Source organism: Chiloscyllium plagiosum, chromosome 16 (assembly GCF_004010195.1).
Source record: "Chiloscyllium plagiosum isolate BGI_BamShark_2017 chromosome 16, ASM401019v2, whole genome shotgun sequence".
Classification (NCBI taxonomy): domain Eukaryota; kingdom Metazoa; phylum Chordata; class Chondrichthyes; order Orectolobiformes; family Hemiscylliidae; genus Chiloscyllium; species Chiloscyllium plagiosum.
The window spans coordinates 29,960,718-29,978,125 of NC_057725.1; the positions used below are offsets into that span (position 1 = coordinate 29,960,718).

The 17,408-nt window shown below is 42.9% G+C and overlaps 1 protein-coding gene across 1 annotated transcript in view; it reads left to right on the forward strand.

The window, feature by feature from the left end:
- Window positions 1-363: 363 nt before the first annotated feature.
- The window catches only part of dkk3b (dickkopf WNT signaling pathway inhibitor 3b), a 33,811-nt gene continuing 16,766 nt past the window's right edge, over window positions 364-17,408 (forward strand). Inside the window, exons 1-2 of the mRNA XM_043705671.1 lie at window positions 364-731; window positions 12,170-12,292. Of these exons, the coding sequence (XP_043561606.1) occupies window positions 540-731; window positions 12,170-12,292 (315 nt within the window). The 5' untranslated portion in view covers window positions 364-539. The remainder of the gene's footprint in view (window positions 732-12,169; window positions 12,293-17,408) is intronic.

Genomic DNA, 17,408 nt, shown 5'->3' on the forward strand with positions numbered 1-17,408 from the left:
CTACATGCTGCTAAAATTTAGGAGCATTTTCCTACAACCTCCTTGCTTTTTCACGCTCCTGCAAAACTTTTGTTATCTTCTTGGAGTGGCAGCACACGGAGCTGTGAGCGGAGCCGCTGATTGGTGGAGCCAAGAGGAACCCGGAAGCGCGAGACTCCCGGGGATCGGGAGTTCGAGACGGTGCGGAGACTGCAGGAGAAAGAGAGATGTGTATAGTGCAGAGGGTGCAGTAGAGGATAGAAGCAGGGTCTGCAACAGAGGAGAGGGGAGGTGCAGGGTCTACGGGCTGCAGTAGGGAGGGGAGGTGCAGGGTCTGCAACAGAGGAGAGGGGAGGTGCAGGGTGTACGGGCTGCAGTAGGGAGGGGAGGTGCAGGGTGTGCAACAGAGGAGAAGGGAGGTGCAGGGTGTACGGGCTGTAGTAGAGGGGAGGTGCAGGGTCTGCAGCAGAGGAGAGGGGAGCGGTGAGTCACGCAGAGATTGCTGTATCGGGGCGGTGCATCTTGCAGAGCTGCAGCAACAGCGTGGTGCATCGTGCATTATGCAGAGCGCCCTACTCCTCTTGCTTCTGTCCGTGGCCCCCTTTGCCCACTGTATTCCTGCTTTGCACAGAGAACTGCTCCAGGAAGATGCGACTGAGAGCGTGGACCAAACGAGCCTCCGGGAGATGTTTGAGGAGGTGGAGGAGCTGATGGAGGACACACAGCAGAAGCTACAAGGAGCCGCTCGGGAGGTAAAATATTTCATTTCGGACGCGCCTCTGCGTATATTTTGCAGTTTCTGAATTCTATTATATTGCAACGGTCAGACCAGTTATTCATCCATCCCTGTACTGAGAGTTTGCACCTGCTCAATGACATTAATACTTTTGGCTTTCTTCTAAACGAGACTACTTGCTTTCGGATAATGGATTGTGGGAGAGAAGAGAATTACTGCGCAGTTTTAGAAAGTGGTTGGGTTTAACTGCCCAGTTATAATTTTTCCTTTTCCCGATTTTGATATTTTTCACTCAGCATCATTCAGAGTGATTTTAAATCCTCGAAAAGTTTCTTCCTATCAAAACAAGTTTGGCCCCTTATGGAGGCCATTGGACTCTCTAACTGCTTTAGTTATAGTTGGGTTGGGATTTTTTGGATTTTTTTCCTCTTGGAAATGCAGTTGGCTGTCTTTTTCAAAAACAAATCTGACGTAATTGCACACCCTGGATGGTCTGTACTGGCTCTTGCTTAACAAGTTTTTCCAACTTCAATTCTCTTCCTCCTACTCAAATCTCCCATGGTCATACTTCATCCTAATCTCTAATCTCTTGCAGCTCTAACCACCTGAGATAAAACGGAATACTGGAGAACCTCAGCAGATCTGGCGGCATCTGTGGAGAGAGAAATGGTAGGGAATTAATGGTTTGAGTTCGGTGTGATTCTTCAGAACTGGAGAAGTGTCATATCAGACTTGAAACATTAACTCTGTTTCTCCACAGATGCTGCCAGACCTGCTGAGTTTCTCCAATATTTGATTAAAAATAATTTTAAAACAATTTCATGACGTGAAGAGGACATCAGTTATTGTCCATCCTAATTCACCTTGAGAAGATGGTGGTGAGTTGCTGCCTTGAATTGCTGCAGTAACTGGGAGGTAGGTACACTGTGAAGGGAATTCTGGAATTTTGACCTTAGCGACAGTGAAGGAGCAGTAAAATTACCAGGCTTTTCAGAGGCGTTGTTGAAGGAGCTGAGTGAATTGTTGTGGTGCATTTTGTGGATGATGCGCATTGCTGTCACAGTTATTGGTGGTGGAGGAAGTGAACATTGAGGGTGGTTCATGACATAGGTGGTTCGTTCCTGAAGAAGGGCTTATGCCCGAAATGTCGATTCTCCTGCTCCTCGGATGCTGCCTGGCCTGCTGTGTTTTTCCAGCACCACACTTCTCAACTCTGGTTCATGACATGCCAATCAACCGGGCTGCTTTGTCCTGGATGGTTGAGAGTATGGTGCTGGAAAAGCATGGCAGGTCAGGCAGCATCCGGTGAGCAGGAAAATCGACGTTTCGGGCAAAAGCCTTTCAAAGGGGTCGTCGATTTTCCTGCTTCTCGGATGCTGCCTGACCTGCTGTGCTTTTCCAGTGCCACACTCTCGACTCTCCATCTTCAGCACCTGCAGTCCTCACTTTCGCCGAGTTGATTTTGTCCTGGATGGTGTCAAGCTGCTTGTGTTGATGGAGTTGCATTCATCTAGGCACATGGGGAGGATTCCTGACTTGTGCCTTAGAGATAGTGGACAGGCTTTGGGGAGACAGGAGACTGGTCACTTATTATAGAACACTCAGGCTCTTGCCCTAAGATGGAGGAACAGAATTAGGCTGTTTGGCTCCATCATTCAATGATGGCTGATACATTTCTCAACTCTGTTCTCTGTAACTGTGGATCCCCTTGCTAATCATATTTACACAGTTGGACCAGTTCAGCTCTGGTCAGCAGATAGCACTTCTGGATACCAAACCTATTCAAGAAACTTGAACGTGTTTTAGAGTAATAGTTTGCTACCAAGCCACTTCAGGGGATGTTAAATGATGGATTTTTCAGGTGGTAACTATTAAGATGGGTGATGTTTGTTTAACAAGGAAATTCCAGAGTCTGTGGCCTCAATAACTGAGGGCACAGTAATGGAGATTGGATCCGAGGAGCGGTAGATGGAGTTTAATTTAGATAAATGTGAGGTGCTGCATTTTGGAAAGGCAAATCAGGGCAGGACTTATACACTAATGGTAAGGTCTTTGAGAGTGGTGCTGAAAAGAGACCTTGGAGTGTAGGTTGATGGCTCCTTGAAAGTGGAGTCCCAAGTAGATAGGTTGGTGAAGACAGCATTTGGTATGCTTTCTTTTATTAGTCAGAGCACTGAGTACCAGAGTTGGGAGGTCATGTTGTGGCTATACAGTACATTGGTCTGGTCAGTTTTGGATATTGTGTGCAATTCTAGTCTCCATCCTATTGGAAGGATATTGTGAAACTTGAAAGGGTTCAGAAAAGATTTACAAAGATGTTGCCAAGGTTGGAGGATTTGAGCTATAGGGAGAGGCTGAATAGGCTGGGGCTATTTTCCCTGGAGCGTCGGAGGCTGAGGGGTGACCTTATAGAGGTTTATAAAATCATGAGGGACGTGGATAGGGTAAACAGATAAGGTCTTTTCCCTGGGGTGGGGGAGTCCAGAACTAGAGGCCATAGGTTTAGGGTGAGAGGGGAAAGATTTAAAAGGGACCTAAAGGACAACTTTTTCATGCACAGGGTGGTGCGTGTATGGAATGAGCTGCCAGAGGAAATGGTGGAGGTACAATTACAACATTTAAAAGGCATCTGGATGGGTATATGAATAGGAAGGGTTTGCAAGGATATGGATAAATACTGGCAAATGGGACTAGATTGGGTTGGGATATCTGGTTGGCATGGACAAGTTGGGCTGAAGGGTTTGTTTCCATGCTGTACTTCTCTATGACTCAAGAGAGCAGACTTTGAAAAGAGCAGAAATAATGTTAGGGTGCTTACGATTTGTGCAACTGTTTCTAGATTACATTTTTTTAAACAAAGCAAATGATCTTTTATGTAGCCTTTAAACTTTAAACAGTTCTATACATTCCCAAATAAGGGGTGGTGGAGGGGGGAGTCGTGAATACTAAAGCTTCATGGTTAGGACACAAGTTCTTAAAACAACCAGCGTCCAGTGTCTCGGTTGAGTGCTGCATTTAGTTACAGAATATGGTATGTGAAGCCTACATTAACATGATTACTTGTGGCTGAAACAAATGATAGAATTCAAGCTGTACTTTATGTTGAATAAAATGGGGCATTTACAAAGTGGAAATAAGAAGGTTGTTGATAAATGAAAGCAATTTGCCTGACTATGGTAAGTGTTAGTTGTCAGTCCTGATCATTTTAATGACAGGCTTAAATCAGACATTGGGGTAATTTATTCAGACACTGCTTACTATCTTTAGGAATGATTTTCTTAATGCAAAGTATTTTCAATTTGGGTACTATAAATGTTGGGAGGCAATGGCCTAGTGATAATATCACCAGACTATTAATATTGAAGAGGTAAAAACAATGACTGCAGATGCTGGAAACCAGATTCTGGATCAGTGGTGCTGGAAGAGCACAGCAATTCAGGCAGCATCCGAGGACAGGCAAAATCGACGTTTCGGGCAAACATGGACATGGAGGTCCTGGGCCTCCTTCACCGCCGCTCCCTCACCACCAGATGCCTGGAGGAAGAACGCCTCATCTTCTGCCTCGGAACACTTCAACCCCAGGGCATCAATGTGGATTTTAACAGTTTCCTCATTTCCCCTTCCCCCACCTCATCCTAGTTTCTAACCTCCAGCAACTCGATCCCCTGACCTGTCCGGACTTGTCCGACCTGCCCAGCTCCTTTTCCACCTATCCACTCCACCCTCTCCTCCCTGACCTATCACCTTCATCTCCTTCCCCACTGACCTATTGTACTCTATGCCACTCTCTCCTCACCCCCACCCTCCTCTAGCTTATTTCTCCACGCTTCAGGCTCTCTGCCTTTATTCCCGATGAAGGGCTTTTGCCCGAAACGTCGATTTTACCTGTCCTCGGATGCTGCCTGAATTGCTGTGCTCTTCCAGCACCACTGATCCAGAACCTATTAATATTGAAGAACAAGTACAAATACAGGTGACTAGGCTATTAATACTGAAGAGTAAGTACATAGAGATGTATAGCACGATAGCAGACCCTTCTGTCCAACTCATCCAAGCCAACCAGATATCCCAACCCAATCTAGTCGCATTTATCAGCACTTGACCCATATCCCTCAAAACCCTTCGGATTCATATACCTATCCAGATACCTTTTAAATGTTGCAATTGCACCAGCCTCCCCTGGCAGCTCATTACATACATGCACCAGCTCTGTGTGAAAAAGTTGCCCCTTAGGTCCCTTTTTAAATTTTTCCTCTGTTGCCCTAAAACTATGCCCTCTAGTTTTGGACTCCCCCACCCCAGGGAAAAGTGTTTGTCTATTTACCCTATCCATGTCCCTCATGATTTAATAAACCTCTATAAGGTCCCCCCTCAGCCTCCATCGCTCCAGGGAAAACAGCCCCAGCCTATTCAGCTTCTCCCTTTCGCTCCAATCCTCCAACCTTGGCAACATCCTTGAAAGTCTTTTCTGAGCCCTTTCAGTTTTCACAACATCCTTCCTACAGGTAGGAGACCAGAATTGCACACAATATTCCGAAAGTGGCCTGATCAATATTCTGTACAGCCGCAACATGACCTCCCAACTCCGATACTGAATTCTCTGACCAATAAAGGAGAGCGTACCAAATGCCGTCTTCACTATCCTATCTACCTGTGACTATACTCTCAAGGAGCTAAGAACCTACACTCATTCTGCTATAACATATGGTTCGTTAAGGCGAATTAGCTGTAACGCAATTAACAAATTGGGGACACTGTTTCTAAAGAACGAACTTATAAAGTGTGTGTTGGCTATAACATGACTACATCACCAATCCTTCAAGCACTGTTTCTAAAGTGCTATTTTTGTACAATAAGTTTGGAATCATCGCGTTTATAGAAGAATTACCCGTAATGTACTGGGGACCTAGGTTCAAATGCTGTCATGAATTCAATTAAAAACAAAATTAAGAGGGTCAATTAGCTCAGTTGGTTGGATAGCATGGGTTCAAGTCCCACACTGGCTGAGGTTAGCATGAAGGACTCTCCTTCTCAACCTTTCCCCTTGCCTGAGGGGTGGTGACCCTCAGGTTGAACAACCACCAGTTGTCTCTCTGTGAGATAGCAGTTTGATAGCCTGTATTCTTTTGCCAGCTACACCAGGTCCAACAAAGGGTCTCATTCTTTTCCCTGATTATGTTGCTCAGTTGAAGTTGAAAATGGAAGGTTCTTAGAAATACAAGTCTGCACGGCGTGGAGAAATGAGCAGAAGACATGCCTTGAGAAACATCATTACTACAGTACAATAGAACCACACATTCTAAAGAGGTTAGATTAGATTACATACAGCGTGGAAACAGGCCCCCCGGCCCAACAAATCCACACTGACCCTCTGAACAGAAACCCACCCAGACCTATCCCTCTCTGACTAGTGCACCTAACATTATGGGCAATTTAACGTGGACAATTCAGCTGACCTGCACATCTTTCGACTATGGGAGGAAACTGGAAAACCAGAAGAAAACCCACGCAGACGCAGGGAGAATGTGCAAACTCTACACAGACAGTTGCCTGAGGCTGGAATCGAATCTGGGTCCCTGGTGCAATGAGGTAGCAGTGCGAACCACTGAGCCACCAAATGGTGTAAGAGGGCAGCTCTATCCTTTAGTAGACAAATCATTGAAATTTGAGACCAATAAGAAAAAGCAAATCCCTTGTGTTCTATTTCTAGTGAAATAGAATTATAAAGCAGGGCAGTTTATATTAAACTTAGATCTAGCCTTGGTTTGATGTCCTGGAGAGTACTAAGCACAGTTTAGTTGTCATCTGTCAAAGTCATAGAGAAGGACTGGAGAAAGTGCAAAAAAGGTTTAGAAGGCTGATTGCAGGATTGAGTGATTATACATGAGGGGAAAGATTATACAGCTTCGATGGTCCTTCTCTATAGAGTAGAGAGAACCTGGTGGCTGATCTGATACAAACCTTTAGTATAGGCATGGAGGAGATGTCTTCCACTATCTAGGAGACCAGAACTAAAATCAGGAATATAAAATAGTTGTTAATAAATCCAACAGCGAATTCAGGACAAACATCCTTTTTTCTTCCAGAGTGTTTAGAATTTGGAACTCACGACGACAGTGTTAGATGAATGCCATATTCCTGAAGAACAAGGTGGATGAATGCATGAGGGAGAAAGGAGTAGAAGGGTATGTTGATAATTTGAGATGAAGTTGGGTGTAAGAGGCTGATGGGGAGTATAAATACAGCAAAGAACATTGGTCCCTAAGGTCTGTTCTTTGCTGTTAATTACTGTGTAAAGATAGTCAGCTTTAAGTGTTGATTTTCAAATTGGTTAACTCACCAAATATAAGCTGCAAAATGTATACTCCAACTGGAAGTGTTTAAAAAGTTGACCTAAATCAATCGTGCCAGACAGGAATGTTAATGTGTACAAAGAGACATTTTTTTTCATAGGGTTTCCTAAAAATCCAGGCGGTAAGCCAAAATATCCTGGAAGAAATTTCACACCACAGGGGATCAGAGTGAAATGTAAACTTCATTCACTTTGCGTAGTTAATCAAGCCATTCCACATAGAGAAGGTGATCGTAATACAAAAAAGGAAGAATTTGCACTTCTGTAGCACCATTTACAATCTCAATGGGTGTCTGAAACACTTCACCACCATTGAAGTACCTCTGTAACTTAGTAACTGCTGAAATATAGGAAGCAGTGTAGGGAATTTGTGCAGCAAGGTCTTGTATAGCTCCCAGCTTAGAAGTTACTGAAATGGATTTTGAAAGGAAACTTGCCAGGGATACCAAAATCAATAAGAAGAAATTTTATGATTATATCAAAGGAAAGCAAGCTGGTCAGCAGCAATGTTGGTGTTTTAAAGACTGAAAATAGGGATATTGTCAGTGACAATGGGGAAATGGCAGACATATTGACTAATTATTTTGCCTCCATATTTACAGCATAAAAGTAGAATAGCTTGCTGGAAGTACTGAGAAAATTAATAGTGGATTGGGAACAGAGACTGAATAAAATTAATGTAAGTAAACATGGATAGTGAGGAATTTAATGGGATTAGTGACAAATCCCTGGTACCTGACGTTTTCCGCCCGAGGGTGTTAACGGAAGTGAGGAGCACGTTGTTGATGCTGTAGCTACAATTTGTCAGACTTCCCCGGATACAGAAGATGTCCCTCTGAATTGGAAAATTGCAGTCTGCTTTTAAAGAAGACAAACAGAAAATGACTTACCAGTTTGGCTAATATCTGTTGTGGCGAAACTGTTGAGTCTACAATCAAAGATGGTGTAACTGAACACCCTGAAAATTTTCAGTGAGAGCCAGCATGGATTGCTGACAGGTAGATCATAACTGATGATAAACCTCATTGAATTTTTGTGAAGAGGTGATTAAGGTAGTGGACAGAAGAATGTTAATGTATTTTGGTTACATGGACTTCCAGAAGACATCTGAAAAAGTTCCACATGACAGACTGTTAACTGAGGTAGAAGCCTATGGAATTGAGGGCAAATTACTGACATGGTTGAGTAATTGGTTGTGCAGCAGGCGACAGAAAATAATAGCTAGGTACTCATGTTGGGCAGGATGTGACCTTTGGTATTTCACAGGGATCTGTGTTAGGGCCTGAATTATTCACATTATGATTTAGATAATGCATAGAAGGTCATGTACCCAAATCCGCCAATGGCACAAATATAGGCTACAGTATAGATAGTCTATTAATATCCCTTTCTAATTTAATGTTAAATGAATGAGCAGAACTGTGGCAGATGGATTTCAGTGTAAGCAAATGTACCTTTATCCATCTTAGACTGAAAAAGTAGATCGGGAAACTTTCGAGGTAGCAAGAAGTTAAATACATTGGATGTCCAAAGAAGCCTTTGGGATTTTGGGTACATAATCTTTAAAATGTCACAGACAAGTGAAGAAAATGATCAACAAAGCTAATGGAATACTGCTGTTTATATCTAGAGGACTGAATTATAAGGATGTGTCCAAGGATACTGAAGGAAGTAAGAGTAGAAACTAAGGTCACGTCATAATTTCCCAAACCTTGTTAGGTACAGGAATGCTGTCACAGGACTGGAGGATTAGTTGTTACATAAAGGGTTAAGGGGTAAGCGCATGGCAACCACTTTAAACTCTTGTGATGGGAAGGCTTTGGGAAGTGATAATCCCTGGCAAAATTTACTCTTCACTTGGACAATATGAATTATTGAAGGAAGGCCAACCCAGATTTGCTTAAAAAGATTGTTTAATGAATTTGACTTAGTCGTTTGAGGTAACGAGGGGTGCGTAGCTAATGGGTAATATGGTTGAGATGGTATAAGATGACTTCCAGGAGGTTTAATAAGGCCACGCAACAGGTTTGACAGCAGAGTTAGAGCTCGTGGAATAAGAGGGACAGTGGCAGCAAATGAGTGTAGTGGCTGTTTTTCATGCAGGGCGAAGATTTATACCATGGCTCCACAGGAATCTGTATAAGGACCGCCTGCTATTTTTTATATATTAATTGTGTGTCATGGTCACAATTTTAAAATTTACAGTTGGGACATAACAGTAAGAGTAAGCCATTCAGCCCCTCTGGTCCATTCCACCATTCAATACATTCATGGTTGGTCTGATTGTGGCATTAACTCCATTTTGCTACCTTCCCCCTCCATCCCAGATGGAGTCATTAGATTCGAAACCTTAGCTTGCACTCTCTCCATTGGTGCTGCCTGACCCAGTGTGATTCCAGCATTTTTTTTTGTTTTCAGTACAGATTCCAACATCTACAGTGACTTGCTCCTGCTCTGTAACCATATATTTTTATGGCTACTTCCAGTTCATTTTCTGGACAGTGGTAACCACAGTACATTGATAGTGGGATAGTTCATTGATAATGTGATAGAGTATAATGGGAGTGATTGCTAGATTCAGTTTCTTGTTCGAAGTGGTTTCTGCCTGATCTTGTATGGCATAATTTTTGAGGCATTATGAATATCGTGCATTCATCACAAACATCTGACCTTTATGGTGGTGAGAAATTTGTTGAAGTGGCTGACTGTGAATTTGCCCTGGACAGTGACTGCCTTTGTTAGTGCACAAATACAAATCAACAATCTGTGAAAAAGAAATAATACATTGGGAGTTGTGGATCAGCTCAAATTGATGGGCAGTTTGCACCAGTCTGATGTTGGCCTGGCACAAGTAAACTCTCCATCAGTCACCGCAGAATTGATGGATTTGTGGTGTAAATGTGAATAAGCATTTCAGCCATTACATTGATTTTTAATTTCCTAATATAAGGATTCCCAATGATGTAATTTTGTAGTCATCATATATAACTCAGAGGCTTAGAAAGGGAGCACTTGAAACTGCATAGTCTCATTCCTCCAAGTCTAAATTATTGAAAACTTTCTTGAATTTAAAACATAAGCACTTTTTCCTTTTTTTAAACTAAATTTGGTTTTCTCTGATGTCTTCCATGGAGTCTTATTTTCTCACTCCTTTATTTCTTTTCTGTACATCATTTGCCTTTTCATCTGATTTCCTCCTTGTGCTGTTTCTTTAACTTAAATCTAATTGGTTAAAGAGGTAAACTGATATTCCATTTGAGCAGATATGTAGTGCCTATTCCTAATTACCTTTGAGAAGGTGGTAATGAGCTGCATTCTTGAACCACGGTGGTCCCTGTGCACTGCACTGTTGCTAGGGAAGGTGGTCCAGGGTTTTGACCTAGGGATAGTGATGGAACATGATATAGTTCCAAGTCAGGAAGGTGGGTGGCTTTGAGGGGAACTTGCAGGCGGTGGTGTTCCAAAGCACCTTCCACTTGTTTTTCTAGGTGGTCATGAGTGTGGGGTTGGAAAGTGCTGTTGAAGCAGTGGTTGTTGTATTGTTGCAGTGCACCTTGTAAATGATCGAGGAGAAAGTGAGGACTGCAGACGCTGGAGATCAGAGCTGAAAATGTGTTGCTGGAAAAGCGCAGCAGGTCAGGCAGCATCCAAGGAGCAGGAGAATTGACGTTTCGGGTAATAGCCCTTCTTCAGGAAGTGATGGAAGGAGTGAATGCTCACGTTGGTGAATGGGATGGGCTGCTTTGTCCTGGATCGTGTCAGCACTCTTGTCATTTTAGAGCTATTCATCCAGACAAGTGGACATTATTCCATCATATCAAGGACTTGGGCGTTGTAGATGGTGGACAGGTTTTGTGAAGTCTAGATGGGTTACTCACAGAAGAATACCAAACCTCTGACTTGCTCCTGTAGACAAGATGTTTAAGTATTGGTCCAGTTAAGTTTTTTTGGTCAATGGTAATCCTTACGATATGAATGGGGTGGATGCAGTGATGGTAATGGTATTGAATGTCAACGGGATACGATTAGGTTATAGCCCCAGCCTGAAAGTTGTCCAGGTCTTGCTGCATATGGACACTAACCTGTTCAGGACCTGAGGAGTCAAAAACAATATTGAACACTGTGCAATTGTCAGCTAATGTCCCTGCTTGAGACACCTCAAGGCTTTTGCATGTAGCTGCTATCAAGAGGGAATCTTGTGCTGAAGCAAGTGAAAGCCAGCCATTGGTGGGAACAAAAGGGGACCATTCAGTTAATATGTCAGCTCCATCTGCCTTAATACTAGCCACAATAAGAATAACTCGTCAGTCTTGAAATCTAAAATTGTCTCCCAGCAGGGAGGTTGGGGGCTGCAACAACTAGATTTCCACAACTCATTTGTGCCGAATAGTGTTTTTGATTGCAACCCTGTGCTGTCTTGCTCTAAGTTTATGATCAGACTCTTTGTTCAGAACTCTCCGTATTCACACAGTATTGACCCAGTCAGTCCAGTATTTCAAAACCTTTCTCAGATTACCCTTAATCTTCAAAACTCATGGGTATGCAATTTAGCTGTTTTTATCTTCTTTGCTGGTGCTAATAAATTCTTTCGATTTTCGTGCAGGTTATGTTTGACACTCTTGAAATTTTTGCGCTGCTGCAGTTCTGGCCCATTGACCTTCCCTGACTTCTGTCACTCCAGTATTAATGACCACCCTTTCAGTTGTCTGGTTCCTAAGCTTTCATTGCTTAACCTCTAGGCACCTGTCTGTCTCAGTCCTTTTTAAGATTCTTCTTAAACCCTTGTTCTTTGATCAAAATTCTTTGCCAGTTGTCTTAATGCCGTTCAGTGGGTTAGTATTACATTTTGTCTTGCCTCTGTGAAGTTGCTTGGGATGGTTTATTGTGCTATCAGTGTTTTGTTATAGAAATGCAAATTATTGTTGAAAATAACTTGGTTATATGGTGCCTTTCAATCCAGGAAGTTACTCTAGATGGGAGAGGTAACATCATCCCTCAGCCTTTTAACTTTGAGGGAATGTAAACCAAGTCTGCACAGCCTGTCCTCGCCAATCTTCTCAGTTGATTAAAAGCACGGATTTGTTTTCTAAATGTAATCGCAGATGGAGTTGAAGCAAGGGAGGATGTTACGGGATCTGGAGAGCGTATCCGCCAACTACAGCAAACTTGGCGCACGTTCCTGGGTGAGAAACTTGACTATCAGCGCTTTTCTGGAAAACAAGAAGGTAAGCTAACTGGAAACTTCAGCCTGCTTGATAGGGCAGACTTTCTGATTGAGTTGCTGAATTTGGCAGGAAGGTGTTTCCTTTAAGGCCAGTTTTCCTCCTGCACAAACACCACGAGCTATGACGCTGCAAGGTGCAGCAATACAGCATGGAATCACACAACACAGGACTCCAAGCTGGGCTGATTGTGGCACAGATGGCACCACGCTCGTCTCTAACTGCCAGAGTTTTGGGTTTCCAGTCCCACTGTGGGAGAACGCACTTTTGGAAATGCCAACTTTCAGGTGGAATGTTAACTCTCCATCCACTTGATAAACTGCATGTACAAGAACTCATGGCGCTATTTTGTAAAATAACAAGGGAGGTATCCCTGATATCTGTCTGATATTTGTGCATCGGTCACCATCACAGGAACCAATCATATAATCATCACTATGTTGCTGTTTGTGATATTTTGCAATGCTGTGTTTCCAATATTATAACGTGACTACATTTCATAAGTACTTCATTCCCTTTATCCTGCCTTAGGGATTTCAGGTGGTGCTGAAAAACAATATAAACGCAAGCTGCCTTGTTTAAGGAGGAAGCCATTTACTCCTCACTTCTGTCCTCGCTGTTTGAACTGGCTACCTAATTAGCCCCACTTCCTCTGCTATTTCCTGATCGTCCTTCAGATATTTATCCAGTACCTTTTTATAAATTACTGTTGAATCATCTTGCAATGCCCTTTCAGACAAAGCTTTCCAGATTATGACAGCATGCTTGGGTGGTGGGAAGAGAAATCACTTCCCCCTTTAACAGTCTCCAACTTGTCAGCATTCTCTTCTCTCAGGTCATTGGATGAGTCCAATGACCTGCATATCCTCGGTGGAGTGGGTGTGGTGGGAAGAGAAATCACTTCCCCCTTTAACAGTCTCCAACTTGTCAGCATTCTCTTCTCTCAGTAAACACCGATTCCAAAGTACACTAACCTACTCTAGCTTTCTGCTGCACCTCTAAATGTAAATTCTGACTTTTTAAAAAAACTCATTAATAGTCCATGTCTATCTGTCACTTACTTATTGTTTGTATGCTAATAGAACACTTATGGGTTTCCTTTTAAGCTAACTCTTTCTCTCTTGTCATATTCTCCTTTTTGTTGAAACTTTATTGCTGGAACAGCACAGCAGGTCAGGCAGCATCCAGGGAACAGGAGATTCGACGTTTCGGGCACAGGCCCTTCTTCAGGAATGAGCAGAGAGTGTTCAGCAGGAGAAGATAAAAGGTAGGGAGGAGGGACTTGGAGGAGGGGAGTTGGAAATGTGATAGGTGGAAAGAGGTCAAGGTGATCAGCCGAATCCCTCCAGCCCGGCTCCGCCTTCCTGACCTGCAGTCTTCTTGTTGACCTCTCCGCCTCCATCCTACTCCGACCTATCACCCTCACCTTGACCTCTTTCCACCTATCACATTTCCAACGCCCCTCCTCCAAGTCCCTCCTCCCTACCTTTTATCTTCTCCTGCTGAACACTCTCTGCTCATTCCTGAAGAAGGGCCTGTGCCCGAAACGTCGAATCTCCTGTTCCCTGGATGCTGCCTGACCTGCTGTGCTGTTCCAGCAATAAAGTTTCAACTTTGATCTCCAGCATCTGCAGACCTCACTTTCTCCTCGAAGATATTCTCCTTTTGGCAGTCCTGCTATTGTCTTGCCCTTAGCTTATTAAATTTGGCCAAGTTCTCACTTGAATACACCACCAGACACCCAACTGAAAGAGCTGTGGATGCTGGAAAGCTGAAACAAAACAGAAATTGCTGGAATTTCTGGCAGATCTGGAGATAAATCAGAGTTAACGTTTCGGGTCCAGAATAGATCATACACCCAGTTGTCTTTTTTTTCGTCTTTATTTCAAGATATTCTCAATGTCCCTCATTATCCAAGGTGCCCTGGCTTTGATTTACTAAAGTGTACCTAGCCCATCTGTAAAACATCTCCTCTGCAAAGATCACCCATCATTCTTTTCTGCCAGTCTTTGATTCCGTTTTTCTCTTGGTGAGATTGCCTCTTATCACATTGCAGTTAACCTGTTTTGGTACTGTACTTTTTATTGATTCCCGTCTTCACTGATCCAATCCCGATGATCCCTCTCACCCAGCAATCTCCCACTGGCGTTTGACCCATTTGGCTTAACTACATTCAGATGACCCAGATTCAGCAATGACTCCTTTTCTGATGGATAACTGATAAGTCAGTAAAGGAAGTTTCCTGGACTTGTTTCAGAAATTCCTTACCCCTCCTTTCTCTTTAATGTATTCAAAATATTAAGGTAATTAAGTCCTTTGGTATTACAATTGTATTATCCCAGCAGTTTTGCTGATCTTTTTGTCCAGTTATTGAAGACCTGTGCAGTACAACAGACTCGCTCTTACTTAACTCTTATCTCTCTAGTGAATACTATCATCACTTTCAAGTCATTCTCTTTCTAACCTTTACAATGTCTTCCCAAAACAATACTGCCAATACACCTCTGTTTTCCTTCTATATCTTCTATGAATACTTTATATCCTTGAGTATTTAGTGTCCACTTTGCTCCTTGTAAGTCACATTTCTGTTTTTGCTATTATATCATATTCCCACCTGGTGATTGTTTGTAACACATGAACCATATTCCGCACATTTTGTGAATTTTCATACGTGCATTCTATAGCTCTCTTTATTCTAAACCTAGCCACATGGTCCTCCTTAGTTCATTCATATCTAATACAGTACTGGTCTCTTTTCTAGGGCTATCCAGCACGCAACGCTTTATGAATCTTACTCTTGTGTTTCTACACCAAATTATATCACTTCATATTTCTCTGTACAGTGCAAACTCGATTATCCAAACGAGATGGGTGGGCACTGTTTTGTTTGGATAATCGATTATTCAGAAAATCTATTAAATGTCATTCCTCTGGGGCTCGGAATTTTAAAGTCTGCTTCCCATTCAGGAGACTACCAGCTGCACAGAGTGTGCGGGGCCCCACCCCCAACATGCACCCATCAACAACAAAACTGCTGCAGCTGCCTTTGTGGGGTAAGTCTCCAAATAGTGCACAGCCACACACACAACTTTTTACTGCAAATTTTTGACAGATTCCACGTTTGCCCTGCCCAGGACAATGCTGGAGAGATTATTCCTGGGGGTGCAGGGTGGAGGTTAGGGTACACCCCTCTGTAGAACTCCGGGGAAAGTGAAGAGAGAGAGGGCGGGAGGTCAGTCATTTGGAGACGGTGCCTGTTTAATCACTGTAACAAAAGACGCGATCTGTAAACACGTCTTTGGTGTGATGTTTCTATATGGACCTTGAGATCTCCTTTGGATAATCCAATTTTTGGATAATTGGTATTTGGGTAATTGAAGTTCCCCTGTATTAACTTTGATCTGTCATGTGTCATTTGAATTCGCTGTCTCTTTTCTACAGAAACTTGTTGCTGTCTTCCTCATTTACTACTTTTACAGATTTCATATCATTAACAGATTTAAATTTATGCTGTGTTTACATTGGGTCATTACTATAATTCTAAAGGACCAGTGATTCTAATACAGACCTCTGTGTTGGTGAAGATTTTAATCGATTCTACTGCTGTAAGCAAAATATTCAAAGCATGTTTCTTTTCCCCTGCTGACAGATGTTTCACAGAGCAAATTGATCCAATTTATCTTGCTATTCAGGTTATAACTGGACGGCTTGTTCCAGACTGTGTGTGTGGGGAGAAGGAAGGGAAGGAGGATGGTTCTGATAAATCACTTTGACCCAGAACAATGATTACCCTTTTTATGTGTTCTTGTCAGCACCCGGGTAGATTTCTGATGAACGTAACTCTTTATGTGCAGTGTGATTTCAGTTTTATACTCCTGAGGCATTAGATCATGTTCAAATGCAACTCCACATATTTGAATACATAACCCAGGCTGAGCTTCAAACTGAGGGAATACTGCATGGTTGGAGAGGGATGTGGGATGGTGGCTCAGTGGTTAGTACTGCTACCTCACAGCGCCAGGGACCTGGGTTTGAGTCCCACCTCGGGCGACTGTCTGTGTGGAGTTTGCTCATTCTCCCTATCTCTGTGTGGGTTTCCTCCGGGTGCTCCAGTTTCCTCCCACAATCCAAAGATGTGCAGGTTAGGTGAATTGGTCATGCTAAATTGCCCATAGTGTTAGACGCATTAGTCAGGGGTAAGCATAGGGTGGGGGAATGGGTCTCGGTGGGTTACTCTTTGGAGGTTCGGTATGGACTTGCTGGGCCGAAGGGCTTGTAGCATACTGGAGGGAATCAAATCAAGTGGTTGGAGGGGCCACCTGGCTGGAATTGCTGGGGCCAATATTTACCCCTTAATGATAATTACAAAAACAAATGATCTGTTTGTTATCTCACTACTGTTTAGATGAGCTTGCTGTGTCACATTTCCAATATTCTAAGAGTAACTGTAGACCAAAGCACTTCATTTGTTGTAAAATTCTATGGAACATCATGATAACATGAAATGTACTATAGAAATCTGAAGTTTCTTTTCTCTTCTGACTTGAATAAACTTTCACAATTTTGCAGACTTTAGGCTTTTTGCTCTTGCACAGCCATCTCAGTGGAAACGTTCAGGAGCAAGGGTGCTAACAAATTTAAATTTTTCTGCTTTAACATTTTTTTTTTGGGCTATGGAAAGGCTTTCCAAGCTCAACCTGTTGCTGCCCCTGTCTGGAAAATGTGATTCAGGCCACCGTGGTTTCCTTTAGAAAATATTTTTTTTTAAAAAACACGTCAGTGACCACAAAAATTAGCAAACCTCCTCTGCATTCTCGATTCCAGGCTGAGACCACACAGTGGCCAACAATCCCAAAATGTTTTGGTTTAGATTTTTTATTTAGAATGATACATTTTGAAAATCATCTCCCAACTGCTTCAGCACAGACCAAAGCTGTGTACAGCCTTGACAACCCAACCCTCTCTAGATACTGCTCTGGGCACGAGAATACAGAGTGCAGTTTCAATCTCGAGCCCTGCAGTTAACACTGAACTGGAAGTACTCCTCTTATCTCTGTGTTGTAGCCAGTGATTTGTTCTGTATGGGTTTGAGATTTATGTTTCTGCAGGTTTGGAAAGT